Source organism: Mytilus edulis, chromosome 4 (genome assembly GCF_963676685.1).
Source record: "Mytilus edulis chromosome 4, xbMytEdul2.2, whole genome shotgun sequence".
Lineage (NCBI taxonomy): Eukaryota > Metazoa > Mollusca > Bivalvia > Mytilida > Mytilidae > Mytilus > Mytilus edulis.
This window is the reverse complement of record NC_092347.1, coordinates 16171778-16195087: the sequence shown is the minus strand read 5'-3', so window position 1 is coordinate 16195087 and position 23310 is coordinate 16171778. Positions and strand designations below refer to the sequence as shown.

General features: G+C 32.0%; 1 protein-coding gene across 1 annotated transcript; it reads left to right on the top strand.

Moving 5' to 3' along the window:
• The first annotated feature begins 1045 nt into the window (after positions 1–1045).
• LOC139519083 (b(0,+)-type amino acid transporter 1-like) lies at positions 1046–23276 on the top strand. The gene is made up of 13 exons (XM_071310876.1): positions 1046–1083; positions 7615–7752; positions 9728–9829; positions 10627–10866; positions 11806–11931; positions 12327–12426; positions 13321–13365; positions 14316–14439; positions 15115–15218; positions 16755–16851; positions 18659–18808; positions 19614–19782; positions 22602–23276. The coding sequence occupies exons 2-13, from the start codon at positions 7647–7649 to the stop codon at positions 22670–22672; spliced, it is 1434 nt and encodes a 477-aa protein (XP_071166977.1). The 5' UTR covers positions 1046–1083; positions 7615–7646; the 3' UTR covers positions 22673–23276.
• The last annotated feature ends 34 nt before the right edge of the window (positions 23277–23310 follow it).

Below are 23310 nucleotides of genomic sequence, written 5' to 3'. Positions count from 1 at the left end.
GACATTTACCAACAATCCGTGATATAAACTGTGTAACGGAGTGGATTGTATCAAATGAAACTCGTGTGTTTGTTTATTTTGCTGTCTTCTGCAGACTTGAAAAAATGCACATCAAAATCCAGGTATGTTAATTTTCTGAAACATAGACTTTATATAGCTTTTTAGTATCTAGGTCCTGTGATGCCTTACATTTTTCCATTTTCAAATTTAGGCAACCTTAGATAATTGGTCTTCCTTTGTTTCATTTTAAAAAATGGCCAAGGTAGATCGAACTTGAAATAAAGAAAAAAACAACAGAAACAGTTCTGCATTATATCTTGACTTGCATCTAGATGTTGACAATGAGGAAAGGTTGAGAACAAAACTTTACGACAAAATAGATGGTATTAGCTTCCCAATTGTGAAATTTCTATTCCTGAATAGCAACATTCCATCAGCGCCTTTATATCGAGAGTTTATCACCAAGTTGATATGATATTTCAAAGCTTGCATTTCCTTTCATTGTTACGTTGATAGAGGGTTGCTGCTTACAAGGAAACTATTAAAAAGTAATATCTCAAAAATACTGAACTGAGAGGAAAATCAAATCGGAAAGTCCCTAATCATGGCAAAATTAAAATGACAAAACACATAAAAAACGAACCAAAGAGTTTCAGGTGGAGATGGAGTCCTCGATTCGGGAATTTTACAGAAGTAATCACGAGTTGCTTGAAGTTTAAAGAATAACCTGTTCACAGATGACAACGGATATGTTCCAACTATCTTTCCACAATCCCGTCACCTTTTCCTCGGACGTGACTAACTGAATTAGACTAATCACCGGGTTTATACCTTCACGAATAGCATGTCGGTTATATAACATGTGGAGCAGGATCTGCCTACCCAAATATTAATTTGTTAAATTTAAATGGGATGTCCAAAATAGGTTTTAATGAGCTATAAAAAACTTCATGCTAAAGAGAAAGCATTTTGAGCGAATTTAGTTTTCTTCATCCTTTTTCTTTTTTTGACAAATTAATACAATTGTCTTTTTTTTTGACAGTCAAAAAAACCTCACCTTTTCACTGACACCAACAGTCTCAGGTAAGATACAGTGCTCAGTGGAACCCTTTCCAAATCTTAAATAAATCAAAGGTTTTCATATGCAAAACCTTTACTTTTTGATTAGTATCATTAACATTGCCTTTGTTTATTAGGAAATTCTATCAGCTTCCAATTAGGGGAAAACATGAAATATATAAATTCATCGATTTAAAAACCCTGGACATAGTCATACCAAATCCGCACACTCAACTTAACATAAGTTTTAAAAAGCTTCTTTAACAAATTTCAGAAAAAAACCTATATTTATATAAATGTACTAATCGCTGCTACTGGGAAGTAGGTATTCTCTAACAAGCTACAATCATTGTTATCACTGTTTTGATATCCTGTGGTGTTGGTCGTTGATGGAATATGTTCGTTGTTGTTCTGCGGTTTGAATGTTGCGTTGACTGTTATATTATTTGTTTGTGCGTTTCTCTGTTATAAATGTTCTCGCATGTGATTGTGCTGTAACGTAGGTTACATAATTTTTGACAGCGGATAGTGCCCTTTTTACCTGTTAGATGATATGTAATTAGGTGATAATAGATTTTAACTGTTTACAAAGTATATACTTATTCGACTACTCTTCTTACGTAGTATCTTCTATAATGCAACACAGAGCTAGACATCTAGGAATTAGTCAGTAAAAAGGTAATTTATATTTTCATTTCAAATGAAGGCATTCGAGACAGGTTTCTAAAGTGTTTCTTTTTTGCTAGTTTTTTAGATTGTAATTCCAATAGAGTAGTTTCTAACGATCCTTACCAAAATGAATAATTGTGTTGCAAGGTTATTTATCTGTTATAAAGTTCATATAAATCTGTAAAGGGTCACAGTGAATTGTTACGTTTTGGAAGCAGTTCTTGATAATAGATATATTAAAATACTTTTCATACGAGCAAAATCCTTTTGCAACTTTTGTGCGTATACCTAAATGAATGCACACACATGTCAGCTATGTTATAAATTTCTTGAGTACGAAAAATTCACAGGTCAGCTATGTAAATAAATAAAGGCAACAGTAGTATACCGGTGTTCAAAAGTCATAAATCGATTGAGACAAAACAAATCCGGGTTTCAAACTAAAACCGAGGGAAACACATCAACAATAAGAGGAAGACAAAGAACAACAGAAACATTGCAGTGCAACAAAAACAAGCGCAAACATACATAGAACCGAACTATTTGATAACAACCGCCATATTCCTAACTTAGTACAGGACCTTAAAACAAAATGGTGGGTTAACCTGTTTTAATGGCTAGCTAAACCTCCCGCTTCATGATAATAGTAAAATATTTATCGCTATAATGACTACACTACGGGGCAGAAACACGGCACAGACGCACGCAAGTCTGACACCATTCATCACAAAGAAACGCACATACAAATAATATAATAGGCGACCCAACATGCAAATCGCAGAACAACACCGAACATATTCCATCAATGACAAACACCACAGGATATAAAAAAACAGTGACGCGCTTTCGTACCTAACATACAATTTCTTATGTTTTTCACCGAAACACTAAAATCGCCTTCATATGTTGTTTGACTTACTTTCCTTATCGTAGGTTACATTTTGACAGCGGATAGTGCCCTTTTTACCTGTAAGATGATATGTAATTAGGTGATAATAGATTTTAACTGTTTACAAAGTATATACTTATCCGACTACTCTTCTTACGTAGTATCTTCTATAATGCAACACAGACCTAGACATCTAGGAATTAGTCAGTAAAAAGGTAATTTATATTTTCATTTCAAATGAAGGCATTCGAGACAGGTTTCTAAAGTGTTTCTTTTTTGCTAGTTTTTTAAATTGTAATTCCAATAGAGTAGTTTTAAACGATCCTTACCGAAATGAATAATTGTGTTGCAAGGTTATTTATCTGTTATAAAGTTCATATAAATCTGTAAAGGGTCACAGTGAATTGTTCATTTTGGAAGCAGTTCTTGATAATAGATATATTAAAATACTTTTCATACGAGCAAAATCCTTTTGCAACTTTTGTGCGTATACCTAAATGAATGCACACACATGTCAGCCATGTTATAACTTTCTTGAGGACGAAAAATTCACAGGTCAGCTATGTAAATAAATAAAGGCAACAGCAGTATACCGGTGTTCAAAAGTCATAACTCGATTGAGACAAAACAAATCCGGGTTTCAAACTAAAACCGAGGGAAACACATCAACAATAAGAGGAAGACAAAGAATAACAGAAACATTGCAATGCAACAAAAACAAGCGCAAACATACATAGAACCGAACTATTTGATAACAACCGCCATATTCCTAACTTAGTACAGGACCTTATAACAAAATGGTGGGTCAACCTGTTTTAATGGCTAGCCAAACCTCCCGCTTCATGATAATGGTAAAATATTTATCGCTATAATGACTACACTACGGGGCAGAAACACGGCACAGACGCAAGCAAGTCTGAGACCATTCATCACAGAGAAACGAACATACAAATAATATAATAGACGACCCAACATGCAAATCGCAGAACAACAACCAACATATTCCATCAACGACAAATACCACAGGATATAAAAAAAAACAGTGACGCGCTTTCGTACCTAACATGCAATTTCTTATGTTTTTCACCGAAACACTAAAATCGCCTTCATATGTTGTTTGACTTACTTTCCTTATCGTAGGTTACATTTTGACAGCGGATAGTGCCCTTTTTACCTGTAAGATGATATGTAATTAGGTGATAATAGATTTTAACTGTTTACAAAGTATATATTTATCCGACTACTCTTCTTACGTAGTATCTTCTATAATGCAACACAGAGCTAGACATCTAGGAATTAGTCAGTAAAAAGGTAATTTATATTTTCATTTCAAATGAAGGCATTCGAGACAGGTTTCTAAAGTGTTTCTTTTTTGCTAGTTTTTTTAAATTGTAATTCCAATAGAGTAGTTTTAAACGATCCTTTCCGAAATGAATAATTGTGTTGCAAGGTTATTTATCTGTTATAAAGATCATATAAATCTGTAAAGGGTCACAGTGAATTGTTACGTTTTGGAAGCAGTTCTTGATAATATATATATTAAAATACTTTTCATACGAGCAAAATCCTTTTGCAACTTTTGTGCGTATACCTAAATGAATGCACATACATGTCAGCTATGTTATAACTTTCTTGAGTAATAAAAATTCACAGGTCAGCTATGTAAATAAATAAAGGCAACAGTAGTATACCGATGTTCAAAAGTCATAAATCGATTGAGACAAAACAAATCCGGGTTTCAAACTAAAACCGAGGGAAACACATCAACCATAAGAGGAAGACAAAGAACAACAGAAACATTGCAGTGCAACAAAAACAAGCGCAAACATACATAGAACCGAACTATTTGATAACAACCGCCATATTCCTGACTTAGTACAGGACCTTTAAAACAAAATGGTGGGTTAACCTGTTTTAAAGGCTAGCCAAACCTCCCGCTTCATGATAATGGTAAAATATTTATCGCTATAATGACTACACTACGGGGCAGAAACACGGCACAGACGCACGCAAGTCTGAGAAAAGAGTGACGAAAGATACCAAAGGGACAGTCAAACTCATAAATCTAAAACAAACTGACAACGCCATAGCTAAAAATGAAAAAGACAAACAGAAAAACAATAGTACACATGACACAACATAGAACACTAAAGAATAAACAACACGAACCCCATTCATCACAGAGAAACGCACATACAAATAATATAATAGGTGACCCAACATGCAAATCGCAGAACAACACCGAACATATTCCATCAACGACAAATACCACAGGATATAAAAAAAAACAGTGACGCGCTTTCGTACCTAACATGCAATTTCGAACTTTATACAATTATTTTTTTTAAACGTCCAAGCAATTTTCATGATAATGATGGTATGGAAAGACAGTTTCATAATTATTTGGACTATAAAAGATTAGACATAACAGATTATTTAACAGAAACAATAACAGAAACATCAAACATAAATACATGAATAGTGGATATACATAATACTGAGACACGTCGTATACAAATGCAAATTTATACTCGGTATAAAAGTCATATTCGGGAATATAATAATAGCAACTAACTCATCATAAAAACCAGGATTAAATTTTCTCGACAAAACGGGCTATTCATCTACAAATAGCTCATAAGTGACGCTCGAATCAAGAAAGTCAGGACGGCAAAATGAAACGCAATGAGAACTCAAATTCCGAAAGGTAATGCAAAATACAGATAAGGTAATCTATTCCTGGGATAGAACATATTTAGTATTTCCAAGACTCTAAGTTTTGTAAACAGTCAATTTCATAATTGTGACCATAAAAATTACCATTCATGTCAACATTCTTTATTCTAATAATTTGTTTTTGCAGAGTCAGCACTGTTACAACTTCATATAAGCCTAACTTACTTACTTAATAAAAATTACTATATTCTAAAGTTGTTTTAACTTGTATTCAACTAAATAGACAAGTCGACTATGTTCTAACTTACAGGGCATATGGTGTTTAACTTCTAGTTCTTACTTACTTAATGCACGGATCAGATGCGTTACAAACTTTGATATAATTATTAACTTACTTATAGTACAGGTCAGCTAAGTTACAAATTCTAACCAACTGAATGCAATCAGTGTTATTAATTCATAAGTTTATATATTTAGCCTGGAAATAGTCCACACACCAGCTGTGTTTCAACTTTCGTAGTTCTAATAAAGTTAATGCAGAAGCCTTTATGTGTTACAACTTTCCCAGTTCTAATTAACTTAACTCACAGGCCGTTTCCCTCCACGGTTATTTTTAGTCGGGGAATAAAACCTAGTTTGTTTTATACGAAACTGTTTATAGCACCCTTAAGCAAAACCTCGTATGCGATTTACAAAAAAATCTAAGCTTTTCTGAATCTGTACATTATACCGATTTAACTGATGTCTTACATTAAGGATTGTGACCATGAATAGTAAAATTACAGCTCTTTTCTTTTGATGTCGTTTAGTAGTGGCATATTGGCCAGTTGCAAGTAGTTTAACTGGCTTATTTCAAACATTTCCTGTATCACATTTTGATCAGTTTTACAAAGAAAAAGAATAAAAAAAATTGGGTTTCTTTTGAATAAATAGAATAAAAACTATAAAAACTATGAAATCATGAATAAAATTACTTCAAACATATTTTGTCCCTAGTATTACATGAACTAAATTATAACTGGCATATTTCAAACATTTCCTGTATCACATTTTCATGCGTTTTACAAAGAAAAAAAAAATCGGTTTCTTTTGAATACATAGAATAAAAATTATAAAAACTTCGATTGAAAACAAAACTATACGAGAAAAGAGCTTTCCAATTGTGAACTTTCCATTTCTAAGTAGCAACATTCCAGCAGCACCTGCATACGGTTTACATATCTCCCAATTTATACAATATTCCCGTGCCTGCATTTCCTATCATGATTTTCTTGATAGAGGGTTGTTGCTCACAAGGAAGCTATTACAGCAAGAGTTCCAAATGATGAAGTTGAAATCATCTCTTCGTAAATTTTACGGACGCCATAACGAGTTGGTTGACCGTTATGGAATAACTGTTTCACAAATGATATCGGATATGTTCCGTACGTCGTAACTACAATCCCCTTCCCTTACATAAATATGACCTACCGGATTTGTTATTTCATAAGCGACACGACGGGTGCCACATGTGGAGCAGGATCTGCTTACCCTTCCGGAGCACCCGAGTTCACCTCTAGTTTTTGGCAGGGTTCGTGTTGTTTATTCTTTAGTTTTCTATGTTGTGTCGTGTGTACTATTGTGTGTCTGTTTGTCCTTTCATTTTTAGCCATTGTGTTGTCAGTTTATTTTCGATTTATGAGTTTGACTGTCCCTCTGGTATCTTTCGTCCCTCTTTTATAGCTGAGTTTAAATAAAAAAAATGAAATAGTGTATTTCTAAGGAATGGCACTTGTAGGTTTTTTAATATAAAAAGTACATAACATATAATATTATAAATAAAAATTTATGTTACACTGATTAGTAGTAAAGGTTAAAGAAGAAAAATCTTAACTTTTCCTATGCAGCTTTTGGTTCCAAATATATGAGCGAATTAATAAAAATTTCATGACGTGGCAAAAAGATGAAAAAAACCCTCAAAATCTTCACATAGTCTGGTTGAATTCTATCTGGTTGCAATGTACACATCTGTTATATTTGCATTAAATATACCAAATTTATGTTTTTTAAAAATTAATGTATACATTTGCATCCCCACTCAAAAAAACAAAAAAAAACAAAAAAAAAAACAAAAAAAAAAACAAAAAAAACAAAAAAACAAAAAACAAAAAAAAAAACAATCCATAGTTGCCCTTCAAAACACTTGTGAATCTAAAAACAGGTTTTGTTTGCCTTAAATAAAAGCAGGGAATATTTGAAATCTCATTTATATCTGCATCAAACACAAATCATAAAGTTTATAACTGGAAAGTGTTCAACTATATTCTTATAATGTTTGATAGGTAAGCAGATAGCTGACTTACAAACTAACGACATGGAGAACGACCATAGTGGAAAAGAACCATACATAGACACGGTTCCTGTCAAACGCAGACTTGGATTTTTCAGTGGTGTTTCCATTATTGTAGGCTCAATAATTGGTAAAGTATAATCAATCTAATACACTGTAAAAAATTATTCACAAAAACAATAAAATGTTGATAATTTTCAAAAAAATTGTATATTATTGGAAACATGTTATTGTTTGCATGCATGTTTAAAAGCAAATTTTCCTGTTAAGCATGCTGTATTAATTGGATAACTTAAATCGAGATTGAGCCATGTAACAGCACTGTTTGAAGTCGGAATGACCAGTTAGTTTTAACATTTATGAACCATTGAAAATAGATCGTATATAATGCTGAAGGGAAGGTGTCCTTCAGTGTTGAAATTGACCTTGATATTTTTAGCTTTTAAAATCTTACAATTTTTTCGTAGCAATAATTATTTTCACATCACTAAGCCGATACATCTGCTAATAGACTGAGTCCCCGATGGTATTATCAGCTCAATAGCTAGTAATCCCGTACTGATATGATTTATAACAAACATTTCTTGATTTGTCCGTAAATACATGATGGAATTATAGAAAAACTTATTAAGGTTTCAACTCCCTCCTTCAAAGTTGACCTTATATTTATTTGACTATTTGTATGTCCTTTCTTTAGCATAAAGCCTTTCAACTGCTTCGGTTCTTATACATCCTAGCTTTGAAGTTTCATATACTAGTATTCGGCCTTGATCTTTCGTGTTAAAGGTAAATAACAATAAGCACATCGGACGCATGATTTAATAACGTGTTGTTTTTTAAATTTTTACAGAACAAAAACGATACCTATGCTGGTTGAATATCAGTCCGAGATGGTATTATCAGGTCAGTAGTGGGAACTGACCTGATTTTTAACAAACCTTCAAAATTGGAATTGATAAAGAAACTAAGGTTTTCAACTAGCTCAGGCAAAATTGACCATAGACAGATTTGAATATATTTCTAGATCTTTTTTATCATATAGCTTTTCAACTGTTTAGGTTTCTTACATAACCTTAGTTTTGATATATTCGGCTTTAATTGTTTCTGATATGGGTAAATCTAGAACAGCGCCTGTTTTTGGACGCATGATTTTATATCGTGTTGTTTTCATTATTGTGATTATAACAGTTATTTGCATAGTTATGTTTGGCTAAACCCCTACTCCTGTATTTTCCCCGGGAGATTGTTGTGTCTAGGAATATAAGATAAACGCCTACACCTTATGGGGACAGAAGATTTATTTTTTATTCATAAGGGGCCACAATGATGTTTTTAAAAGGTAAAAAAAAATCACATTTGACAATACACCAAAGTTATGACCCCTTTGGAACATATAATATACTCCTATGAAGTAGAAATAACTTTAGTTTTATGTTATAATTCGCCAAGCTTAACCAAACATAAATTATTTAGTCAATAAACTCAACACATGCATACTATATGAATGAGCTCTCCTTGTGAGTAGAACACTTTAATACTTTATTTTTTCTTCAAACATCAAAACCATTTCATATATTCATATTTCAATATTCATTCAAATGTTCATCTGCATCTAATAACTCATCCCAGAAAATCCGTATCGGAACTCCATCCAACGAAAAATAAAAATCAACAACAATCTACAAAACACAATAGATACATTATTATTACAAATTATCTTGTTACATCATTAAGCTGGCTAATTCAAATATATGCTACTCGGAAACGCAGAACGTCGAATAACTGGTTATAAAAATATCTATTACTTATAATAAGATTCTTCACGAGAATCACGATTCTACCCACATGTAAACGGGTAGAATACTAGTACCTACATTGCGACATATAATAGCCAATCAAATCATAGAATAACAAACCAGGTATGCAACCATGTGCTCATCAACACGTGTTGAACATAAACAAACACAGACATGTGATTCCGATTCAATTAATAAATATATAAATATTAGTATTAGTCAAAAACAAAGTACTATATTCTCTTTTTGTGTATTAAATATGACTGAAATAAGTGATAATACGTTTAATCTATAGGTTTGTTTTCTTAGGTTCAGGTATATTCGTATCACCAAAAGGAGTTTTGGTAAATTCGGGGTCAGTTGGACTATGTCTTATAATATGGTTTGTCTGTGGATTAATCTCGGCACTAGGTAAGTATCTATAACTATATTGTAAAGTTAAGATATAACATTAGGTAAACAAATATGACAAACTTATAAAATTGAAATATTACATTTGAAATTTAATTAATTTCCTGTTACAGTCTTACTTATTTATTCTACAATAAGGACAGTCATGAAAGATAATTATTCAATACAAATTTTTTCAAACTTTACTTCAATTTATACTTATATTTATACTAAAAGACAGTATACTAGTAGTTTCGTTCTAATGAATTAAGAACACACTCTTCTCTCTGGAATCGATTAACAAACTATCTGAAGTCATATTGTAATCAATTATAAATGACGAACTGACTAAATTGTAAGTGATTAGACTTTTTATGGGAAAAATCTAATTATTTTACACTTACTTCAATTTTCAATTAGTTATATTGTACAATTTCGGCTTTCAGGATCAGGAAATATAGCAACCGTAAAACCTATAATATCATTTGACGCCTTTAAGCTCTGAAGATGACTGAATCTATATTCATTTGGTATTAAAGATCAACCAACGTATCATGAGGACCTTAGATCAATACTACAAACACACACACAAACAAACAAATACTTTATTTGACAATCACGGAGCAGAATAATTACAATATAAATTTTCAAACATAAAATACAAATAAATTGAAAATATGTTAAACAAAGTATGTAACATGATTATTTTTGATTTAATCGATTTAACATATACTATCACAGTAAATGAAATAAGTAATTTGTAACAATACCAAAAAATGATCATACACAGTATAAATGAAAATAATGTTTTTGTTCAGGTGCCGTGATTTACGCAGAACTAGGATTGCTAATACCAAGATCTGGTGGTGACTTTAACTATTTATTAAACGTATTTGGGACGTTTCCAGCATTCATGTTCGCATGGTGCCAGTTTTTAATTATGCCATCATCCTCAGCTGTATTGAGTTTAACTCTAGCTGAATATTTCTCAAAAGTTATATTCGATGATTGTGGACCAAATAATATGATTCTGAAACTGTTTGCCTGTGCAGTAATTAGTATGTACGGTGAAGTATACGCGCATAGGTAGTTAAACTGAACACATCTACGAATAGTGTCCGTTTACCAAGAAATTAATAACAAACCCATTACAGGCCTGTGCAGCAAAGCATTGAACACCACTGTAGGCCATACAAGAGGATATTTTATGTGTTGCTGTTAATATTTTAAAGATCAAAATCGGTCATTCATGAAACAGAAAAAAGAAAATTCAAATTACTACAACTTATTAATGTGTGCTTTAAAGCATTTAATTATATCTTGATAGATATACAAAGTTAGTCTATTGTTTACAGTTTTTATCTCAGAGGCTTAATTTGTCCTTCCATTATACCAATCGGCAAAAACTCAGTTTTCTAGTGACATCAAAACAATTTCTTCGCATGAACAACTGGTGAAATATTACATCACATTGCTTGTGAAAAGTTTTAAGCACAACACAAGTGCGTTATGTATTGAAACAATTTTTACCGTTGAATTCAATAACTGACTTTAAACTCAACTAATCAGGCAACAAGTTGAAAAAAACCCTGAATGTGAAATCTTCTATCATATCGACAAAGTATTATGAATTGTTCTCAGCATTATTTGTGTTTTTACTTGACGTTGTAACGAAGAGAACTCGCCATGAAAACGCAATATACTCTGGCAGATGAAAATTGAAATAACTCAAAAATTTGAAAATGCCTATACCAAGTTAGGAATATGACAGTTGTTGTCCATTCATTTTGTGTGTTTTATCATTTGATTTTGCCATTTTATTAAGGACTTTCCGTTTTTAATTTGCCTCAGAGTTCAGTATTTTTGTGATTTTACTCTAAATTATACACAAGAAAACATGTATGACCTAAAATGACCACAACATTTAAAATAAAACAAGAAAATAATCAAAGAAAAAAAAGTCGTGTTTGCACATTTCAATTTATTTTATATTGCAGTAAGCACTGGAATAATAAACTGTATCAGTGTAAAACTATCAGCACGAACACATATACTGTTTACTGTTTTGAAAGTTGCTGGATTACTTATGATAATTATTGGAGGTTTAATCAAGATATTGAAAGGTAGAAACTATTTCGTTATATTAAACTGTGGGGTGCAGGGTTATGTTAGAGGAAGTACTGCTGAAGTATCATGAATGATGAAAATGATTTTTTATACCTACCTTTTTATGAAACAACATTCAGATATATGATTATGGAATAAAGTGTTACTGACGGACATATATGATGGCAAAAACCTACTTTTTACGTCCAGATACACAATCAAAGAATTTTACTATTATATATGAAAATTAGGAGATGTGATTAGATTGCAAAATTAGGTAGACTGATTTCTTTTTTATTTCACTCTTTTCACTCCATGTTTTACAAGTAACTCAAGTTAAGGCAGCATTCAAATAAATGAAATTAAAACATCCATAACAGTCCTGAAAAAAAAAACATTTGTTGAATTGTAGGTGAGTTTGGAAGTATGTCGTCAGGATTTGAAGGGAGTTCCACTAATCCTACAAGTATTGCCATGGCAATCTACAGTGGAATGTTTACATATGGCGGATGGTGAGAACATTCTTATTCAACAACAACCAACAACGTCGCCGTTTAAAATTTTATGAATAATGGAAACTTTTTATCCCATCCATATAGTATCTATTATACATTTGCAGTCGCACATTTATATTGTTTCTTAAAAAACGGTACATTTATATAATTACCCAGGTCCAGAATGCGATTTTACCGGTAATTTCAGAGACAGTGGTTATTAAGACAGAAAAAAAACTATATGACAATATGTATTTCTTATATCTATATTACCTTCATTCCCTACTGCTTGAAGATTTTATAAATAAACAATCCATAAGTAATTAAGTAAATATATATCAATTACATGTGGTCCATTCCTTTTAAAGTTTACTTTAAATTAATGCGATTAATAACAGGTGAAATAAAAAGGTTTACAGTTTGAGGTTGCTCTGTCTTCTGTCGATGAAGCTATACAATTAAATTTTCTCAATGGTTCATAAAAGAACGTAAGTTAAAATCAATGCAGAAAACCACTTCTCTATCATATTGGCATACTAGACGAGTAAAAGCCCGTAAAAAGCCGGCATACTAGACGAGTAAAAGCCCGTAAAAAGCCGGCATACTAGACGAGTAAAAGCTCGTAAAAAGCCATGGCACAAGAAAACATTTTGTGCTTCAGCATTGATAGAAAAACAAAGTTATCAGATAAAAAAACAACTTTGAAAGTAAACAATATGAACCCACAAAGTCTTATAGTATAAGGCTAAAGAAAACATAAATGAATAATACCGAATAAATGAATCCACATACCTAAACATGAGATCAAAGATATGTTTATGCACAGTATAAGTAAATATCAAAAACACTTACATGCATTTTATTTCAGTCTTTGCCTTTTTATATTGAAAATCTTTTAAGTTCAAATTGTAGGCATAACTTAAATCATGTGTTGGAGGAACTAGACAACCCTAAACGGTAAGAAAAAAAGACAATGTTGATAACCTTCATTCACCGATAGGCAGCGATCAATATACACTGTATTGTATACCCTCTTCCTCTTATTGTGAAATTTTTATCGAAAATGGAATGCTTAATAAATACTTTGACTATGTACATAAGTCTAAAATTTATGATGGTTTTTTAAGTAAGTTAATTTTCATTTAAAAAAGAAATCCTTAAAACAAACTGTTTTGGTAAAAATGATTATTTGGATATGATTATTATGCAGTTATGACCTATGTAATACTTTAATTGTCGGATAAAATTATTTTATTAATTTACTGAAGTTAGATAACTCTAAAAGGGTAGAAAGATTTATGAAAAATATGATTTATTTAAGGGATTGGAAAATATTGCTTTTTATTTACAAAACATACCACAAAGGAAATCAAATCACAGGTCAAAAGAATAACAACACCATGGCCAAAACGTAAACAGTTTCTGGTTACGAAAGATAGAACATCATGATATCCACGGCTATTTGTGACATATTATCCGTAACGATCAACCATGCGTTAAACTTTCGAAGAAATAATTTCATCTTTTATGAGCTTCCCTTGTTAGCAGCAACACTTTATCAAAAGAGGCAGGAAACAGAAAACATTGATGTCTAAAAGCTAATTATATGCAGAATTATCGTATGCTAGTACAATAAAGATTTAAACGCAATAAATATCGTATACATATTCAACAATGTGTTCCCCAACTTTCATGAGCTTCCCTTGTTATCATCAATCCTATATCAAAGAAAGGCATAATATGAAAAAGTAAATATTGATAATACAAAGCTGATTATATCCAGAATTATCATATAAGTGCAATTAAGAATTGAACGCAATAAATATTACCCACATGTTCACTTCTTTGAAACAAAGGATACTGATAGCATTGACGTTGTTCACAATTTATGTACAATTTATTTTCAGAAATTTGCCATTATGTGTGATTACATCAATAACGCTTGTGACCGTGATTTATTCACTTGTCAACATATCCTACTTTTCTGTATTACCAAAAGATGAATTCCTATCATCATGGGCAGTAGCAGTGGTAAATACAAAATACAAAAATTAAAAGAGGAAACAAGTATACTAGTAAAAAAACATTTTTATCTCTTCAAAAACTGAAAAGGTTCATTAATAAATTGGTAATTTCATAGTTAGTACTTAGTATATAATCTTATTCATTATGTAAAAACTCTTATCTGAATATTTGTCGTAATTGACAATATTGCGAGAATAACCTAAATGTTCGCGGATAAGCATTTGTTCGTGATATATTTGTTTGCAGATTTGTATTTGTATCTTCAGCAAACATGTTTTAGCATACTAAGTGGATATTAAATTCGTATATCAACTCAGGACATGAAACACCATGGCAAAAAGAGAAGATAAAACAAATAAATGAAAAGACGAACAACTTCCTACGAAAATCTGCACAAAAGAAAAACAAGTATAGTCGGGTTCGGCAAGCCAGTTAACTAAACCTTCTTTATATATTTTTTATGTGATATTGTAATTTTAGAATAATAACAATAATGAGAAATTAACCTCGCAACACAATTGGACATCAAAAACCATTTAGATAAATTACTAATATATTAGTGACTATAACATATGCCAACCACTACATTTGTATAATAATCATTGCAGACATTTTTAGGTTAAATGGCATTTTGTATGCATATACATTTTGGTAAATGGCTTTGATTTTTTTTTATTTCAGACATGGGCAAAGTACGAAATCAGCTCAGCTGTTGTTGTCATTCCTATTATAGTGGCATGTTCAAGCTATGGGACATTAACGATAGCCTTCTTTATCAGTAGTCGGTAAGTGAATTTGTCAATTCAGGACAACTGTTTATGTCATATCTATTTCAAGAAAAAGCCACCATTATGTTTAAAATGGATTCTTATAACTTTAAATGCTACAGTTAGCTTGTTCTTATTTTTCGTTTTCAGTTATTTTTTAAAAAAAGACCATAGTGCATTTGTTTTCTAGAAAGAAAAAAACCATCTGAATACATCCAATAAATATTCGCCTCCTTTTCATTAGTGGAGTAAAAATAAATTTGACAGGAATTCGAATAATGTATAGAATTTAGGCGAGATTAATAACCTAAGTTCAAAATTCTATAATCGATTAGACAGAAACTGAGCGAATCTCATAAACCACAATGGAGCGATACTATGTGCATCGACAGGTTTAGCGTCTCCAGTTATGCATATACCAACTGTCATTCGAACGCATACCTAGAAAAAATATCATAATCGTGAAGGTTTACATTTGTTTTAATCATTTCACTACTTTACAAATGACAAATTGACTTCCAATGCAGTTCTTGAGTCATATTGTTCATGTTTAAATATCATTTCCTATAACAGTTAATGGCAAAATATTTGACGACTTAGCAGTTGCAATGATATTAGAACCATGTACAATGAAGTATCCTTCCGCGACTATTATTTGATGGCCTGCAATAAGGGACCAACAATATCTATATTATCATCTATTCTACTTAATTATATAGCGTGAACATATTTGTAAAAGTAGTAGTTAAACCACTAAGCGTTTTGTATCTTCTTATTCAATAAATTGTTACAAACTGCAATTGAGAAAATTTTATCTTTATACAAATTCATTTTTGACCTATAACTTTACCTATAATGTCTGTTTATTTTTCTTCACACTTTGTGTCAATATAATGGAATACTATGCGACTGCCATACAATTGAGATATTTAGCTAGCTATAAAACCAGGTTTTGGCCACCATTTTCTAGGTAGGGAACAGCCAGGCCGAGTAAGGAATATGCCAGTTGTTCTTTTGTAGACGAAACGCCCATCTGGCGTATATACAAAATGTAGTTCTGGTGTCTATGATGAGTTTATTTACAACCACTGGGTCAATGCCACTGCTGGTGGAGATTTATTTCCCCGAGGGTATCACCAGTCCAGTAGTTAGCACTTTTTGTGCTGACATGAATTATTGATATGGTTATATTTATAAATTAACTATTTAAATAATTTCGAATTTTTGAAAAACTAAGGCTTTTCTACCTCAGGCATAGATTACCTTAGCTGTATTTGGCAAAACTTTAAGGAATGTTGGTCCTTAATGCTGTTCAATTTCGTTCTTTATTTGGCCTTTCAACTTTTTTGGATTCGAGCGTCACTGATGAGTCTTTTGTAGACGAAACGCGCGTCTGGCGTTTATACAAAATTGAGTCCTGGTGTCTATGATGAGTTTATTTCCATTCGTTTGATGGGTCTGAGCATTCGATTTTGCCATTTGATAGTACTTTCCATTATGAATTTTTCTTTGAGTTCGGTTCTTTTGTTATTTCAATTTATATATTATTTATAGGCTTTCTTTTGCTGCAGCTCGTGCAGGTTTGTTTCCGGAAATTTTGTCGTACTTGAACGTAAACAGTAATGTTCCAGTACCGTCAACTATTCTTATTGTAAGTACTTTTGTCTGATGGAAAGTTAATGGTGTGTAAACATTTTATTTATATGTAATATTTTTTCAGTTTGCTTTCGACTTATGATTTTAGCTATCCTTCTATTTTTTTCCTGTCAGTTTTGAATTATTAACATTTACTTCCTTCGAGTTATTTTAGTCTTCAGTACCCAAGATTCGTTATTTTATGTACGTTTTGCATCCAGTTAATTAAACAACTAATATGGTTGAACGCTTTCATAGTGACAGATTGTTTTGAGAGAGCAATTTCTCTTGTACGTAAAAGACATCCTTGTAGATTTTGAAAAAGAGCTGGCAAATGACGCTACAGTCAGAACTCGCTAAGTGGAAAGGGAACTATATAAGTTGTTTCTCAATCCACTATACATTAATATGTTTCAACTAAACTAGTGATGCGGTGATAACTTTATCGTTAATAAAATCATGAAATACAAAAATTAGAGCCTCCAAGGAGAGCCTGTGTCGCTCATATGGTATTTTTATTTACAATTGATGAATAAAATAATGGAACCTTTATACTGCATTTTCTCCTATGCTCTATTTTTAGCCATGTCTACCATTTTGGTTGGCAGGTAGGGTCATAGGATACATTCTTAAATACTAAATACCCCAATGCTTATTGTGGCCAAGTTTGGTTAAATTTGTCTCCGTTGTTTCAGAAGAAGACTCTTGTAAAAGATTACAAAAAATTAAGAAAATTGTTAAATTTGACTTTACAGAGTAATAACTCCTTATTGGGTCAATTGACCATTTTGGTCTTGTTGACTTATTTGTAGATCTTACATTGCTGAACATTATTGCTGTTTACAAACAATCACTATCTATAATAATATTCAAAATAATAACCAAAAACAACAAACTTTCCTTAAAATTACTTATTCAGGGAAAACAACCTAAAAATAGTTTGTCGGATTCGTCTGAAAATTTCAGGACAAGTATATCTTAAACTCATGTACATTATAACCTCCGTCAAATTTGCTCTAAATGTTTTAGTTTCAGAGATATAAGCCAAAAACTGTATTTTACCCCTATGTTCTATTTTTAGCTATGTCGGCCATGTTGTTGGCAGGTGGGTTCATCGGACACATTTTGAAAACTAGATACCCTAATAATGATTGTGAAATTTGTCAACTTTGTCTGAAAAGTTTCAGATGAGAACATTTTTGTAAGATTACTAAAATTACAAAAAATTGTTTAAAATTTACTCTAAAGGACAACAACTCTTTATGAGATCAATTGACCGTTTTGGTCATTTTACTTATTTATAGATCTGACTTGCTGAACATTATTGCTGTTTAAAGTTTATCTCTGTCTATAATAATATTCAAGATAATAACCAAACACTGCAACGGGTTGTCCGATTCGTCTGAAAGATTCAGGACATATAGATCTAGACCTGATAAACAATTTTACCCGTCAATTTGCTCTAAATGTTTTGGTTGCAGAGATATAAGCCAATACTACATTTTAACTTTTGTTCTATTTTTAGCCATGGCGGCCATTTAGGTTGGTTGGCCAATTCACTGGTCCAATTTTAAAACTAGATCCCAAATGATGATTGTGGCCAAGTTTGATTAAATTTGGCACAGTAGTTTCAGAGGAGAAGATTTTTGGAAAAGTTTTACGACGGACGACGGACGACAGACGCCAAGTGATCAGAAAAGCTCACTTTGCCCTTCTGGCCATTTTTGCTAAGAAAGAGATAGAAACCGTAAAAGCAATCCTTTTGTGCTAAATATCATTAATGATACTATATATATATTTTTTTTTATCTTACTTCGGTTTAGGTTATGTTATCGGTTGTTATGACAATACCAGCAGACATTGGCATGATTATCAATGTTATAAGCTTTATATTTTGGATCTTTCTCGGAGTTAATATGGTAGCTTTCATGGTACTGAGATACAAAATGAAGGATGTCAAAACATCTATAAAGGTAAATGACATTATCAAAGGAACAAAATCGACCTCTTATTTAATTACGCAATACAAAAATGCATTTTTGTACAAAATACATGCTTGTATCTTATTTATCAAATACTTGTCTTGAATTGTTGTTTAGCGTCATTTTCTGTGATAGAGAGTTTATGCATATTTAATTGTCTTAGACATTTGGTTTGTGTACACACAAAAAAACTAAGAATTGGTATTTTCAACCCGTCCGTACCAATCTGCTTTTTGTTTTTTGTTTATCGTTTTCTTATATGTACCCTATCCAAATGATTAATATTACCTTCAACACAACTCTCCGGTAGTTAAACGAATGCCGCGTTGCGAACTGAAGATTCGGACTAAATAATACACTAACTGTACCAATCTTGTTGCCCCAGATGCGCATTTTGATGATTGATGTTTCTTCGTAATGCTCGAGGCAAATCTAAACATAATAAAACGTTACAGATTCGATAAAATCAAAATGGAATTAAAGTAAAGCCAAACCAGAACAAAGAATCAGATACGTAAACTATTGAAATATCGAGACACGTATACACATTGTCAATCTAAAAAGAAATGAGTCCAAACAAAAGTATTAAAGAGCATATATACAGCTAACACCTAAAACAAAAGCTCAAAGTAATACCGATTTCCATCAGAACCATGCTTGCAATATATTTATCTTTTAAAATTAAAGTATTGTAATTTGTAAGTGTACTTGTGATGTGGGCAAGTTAACTTAACTGTGAAGGTGATTGCAATTTTCTAGACAATTCATACATTAATTTAGTTCTATTGATTACCAGGTTCCATTGATATTGCCTTTTATATTGCTGTTGATATGCATCTTCCTAGTTGTGGCACCATTCCTAGAACCTGTTCGAACTGAATTCTGGTATGCATTGGGTTATCTTGTACTCGGAGTTGTCTTGTATATCCCATTTGTGCTCTTCCATTTTCGCTTACCGGGTATAGGTAAGTCAAGTTTTGTATTTTTATTATAGATTTTTTTAAGAATCAAGGCACACAATATCAAAAGCCATACTAGGGAAGGTTAAACTTATCATAGGAATTTTAACCTAGATAGATGTATAATGTTTTTCATCAACTCAGGAGATGAGTTCTGAATCTTTGAATTATACTTTTATTCTCAGTATTTCCTTCAACCATAAAAATAAGTACACAATCTCTACATTTAGGAGCAAATACATAGTTATATGTGAATTGATATTAAGTATTCAAACGAGCGACTTCAACCTATTCGATATGTCTGTGAAAAATATACATAAGTTTCTCTTTCCTTAAATTTGGTCTTACTAAAAGGTGTTCGCTAGTAAACGTATTTTTCCCCTCACAAATAACATTTGTCTAACGATTACGTACTTACATCCTATGAATGAAAAAAAAAAAATGCCAGTGCTATTGTTAATGAAGTATAAACATTCTGAACAAGAATTTTCAAAATGACAATAAGTGACCAAAAAATTCGTCTGTATTGACGGTTTGAAATGTGTTGAAAGACATGCATAATTAACTGTGAAGCACATATGAGTTAAGGCAAATAGTAAAAATCTTTTTAATCGATTAAGAAGATAAAAACACAGGAAACAAACAAACATTGAGAAATTTACATAAACCCCTAAAGGAGCGAGACTGAGTGTGTCGACAGGATAAGTTTACATACTATGCCTTCATCATCCGACATGTTAATTAAATCCACCCGTAATCAAAATGTAAAAAACAACTAACAATAATATTAACATTCCATAAAACATCTTGACATATATAATATTGCAATGGAACTGAATATGTTTTGTCTAAGAGCATATTTGAAGGTACTTAGAACATTCTTTTAAGGCCAGAAGCTGACAGCTTTTGTATTTAAAAATGAAGGTAATTATAAAAGACAATTTGCTGTGTTATTTGAGTTTGTTATTGCTTAACGATTATATTTGCATCTTTATTTCTTCATGATCTCTGTATTTTAGTTTATGGAACATACATTTCACATTCCAAACTGAAAGACAAATTGAAAGAGCTGGTATTACTTTGCTTAATAAAAAAGAATGGCCAACGTAGATACAAGTATCTTGTCTTAGGGAGGGATAAATCATACTTTGTAAAGAATCACTCTGATTCAAACGAAAAATTCTCTGAAACCGATATTATCAAGATGCTAGATTTCTTGATTGACAACATATTTGTAACGTTCGGAGGACGTGTTTTTCAACAGACTGTCGGCATCCCAATGGGAACAAACTGTGCCCCTCTACTTGCCGACTTGTTTCTTTATTATTATGAGGCTGACTTCATGCAGGAACTTCTTAGGAAGAAAGATAAGAAGTTAGCAATATCCTTTAACTCTACTTTCCGCTATATAGATGACGTTCTTTCACTAAACAATTCAAAATTTGGTGACTATGTGGAACGCATCTATCCCATCGAATTGGAGATAAAGGATACCACAGATACAGTCGGCTTCATATCTTGACTTACATCTAGAAATTGACAATGAGGGTCGGTTGAAAACAAAACTTTACGACAAAAGAGATGATTTCAGCTTTCCAATTGTGAACTTTCCATTTCTAAGTAGCAACATTTCAGCAGCACCTGCATACGGGGTATATATCTCCCAATTGATACGATATTCCCGTGCTTGCATTTCCTATCATGATTTTCTTGATAGAGGGTTACTGCTCACAAGGAAGCTATTAAACCAAGAGTTCCAAATGGTGAAGTTGAAATCATCCCTTCGTAAATTTTACGGACGCCATCACGAGTTGGTTGACCGTTATGGAATAACCGTTTCACAAATGATATCTGATATGTGACCTACCGAATTAGACTATTTACCGGATTTGTAATCACATAAGCAACACGACGGGTGCCACATGTGGAGCAGGATCTGCTTACCCTTCCGAATCACCTGAGATCACCCCTAGTTTTTAGTGGGGTTCGTGTTGTTTATTCTTTAGTTTTCTATGTTGTGTCATGTGTACTATTGTTTTTCTGTTTGTCTTTTTCATTTTTAGCCATGGCGTTGTCAGTTTGTTTTAGATTTATGAGTTTGACTGTCCCTTTGGTATCTTTTGTCCCTCTTTCATTTAAGAGTCAGTTAAAAAGGTGTATTAGCTATGAGAAATAAAGAAAAAATATATTTATTTTGTTCAGTCATTAAAAAGTTAAATAGTAGCTGCCATTTTTTTCTGAATCAGTATTCACCTGACCTTGAATTTAAACATTTAGCAAGAGGTTAGTTTCGCATGTATCATGCGTGTTTAACCATTAAAAGGGAAGGAACGTCAACATTGAAAGTGAAACAAAGGTGAATCATTTCGTTGACTGATGCAATTCACAAAATATTTTCTCATACAGGCAAAAAACTATGATGACCTTTTTTAACCTTTGACACGAAATCAAACAAACCTAGAAAAATTCAATTGCACGTGGTCGGTCACAACATATTTATATTTATGTTTATATATATAGATATATATATCGGGTTAATTAGATGGCAAGAAGACGAAAATACACTCGTAATGCTGATATATTTCACCCACTCTTGCCAATTTCCGACTTATTGTGATTTTGATATACGTTTTAGTATGTAATACATCAATTATTAGAATTTTAGTACAATATGTGAACATGAATTTGACAACTAATGCCCCATAATATGAATAATTTGAAAGTTTATATATTTATGTTAATATATCTTTTAATTTTGACGACCATTGTATTTTTTTAAATTGGTATTGTATTATATATTAAGTTTTTTTCTTCTTTTGTTTTAGATGGGGTAACTAAATTCTGCCAGTCTTTGATGATTGTTGCACCAGCGACAAAACCTGACGAAATATCTTAATTTGAACATGTTTAATCATTCTATGTAAACAGATAATAATGGATTATATCATGTGTTTATTTTGACCTCGACGGAAAGCACACTATTACATAACTTGACACTCGAACTTTTGGTAAACTAAAATGAAAGTACGTCTAATATAAACTAAATATGAAATGTTTATTGTTGTTCACTCATGGTGTATCTACACTACTAAAGGAAGAGACCGATTTCATTGAGTCGCAACTCCTCTGAAACCATAAAAATCGGAAATATTTTGAATATGATGTATGAATGTAGTGTTTTGTACTTCCTATTTGTCTTTGAAATAATCTTTTTTTCCACAGAAAACGTAATTTAAAAAAAAATATATACAAATTTTGAGATCGTTATCATCCTACTTAAAGTGGGTGTCCGTATGGCTATGCGGGGTGTACAAAAAACGCAGTCATAGCCTGTGAAAATATGGACGTTAAATCCGATGCCTCGTATACAAAGAGTGCCACACTCGTTGAAACTAAGAATCCTTGCATCAACTCTTGGGGTTTCCCGTTGAAAGACATGCAAGCTGCAGCTATCCAATATAACATAATTAGGTTGGATCTAGTTTGAAATACGCAAGAAATGTGTTAAAACGGGTCCAGGCATTTTCGATTGTT

Coding starts and splice junctions, on each gene's coding strand:
- LOC139519083 (XM_071310876.1), top strand. CDS start 7,647: ATGGAGAACGACCATAGTGGAAAAGAACCATACATAGACACGGTTCCT. Junction 10,867..11,805: donor GTTTGCCTGTGCAGTAATTA/GTATGTACGGTG, acceptor TTTATATTGCAG/TAAGCACTGGAATAATAAAC. Junction 11,932..12,326: donor TTTAATCAAGATATTGAAAG/GTAGAAACTATT, acceptor GTTGAATTGTAG/GTGAGTTTGGAAGTATGTCG.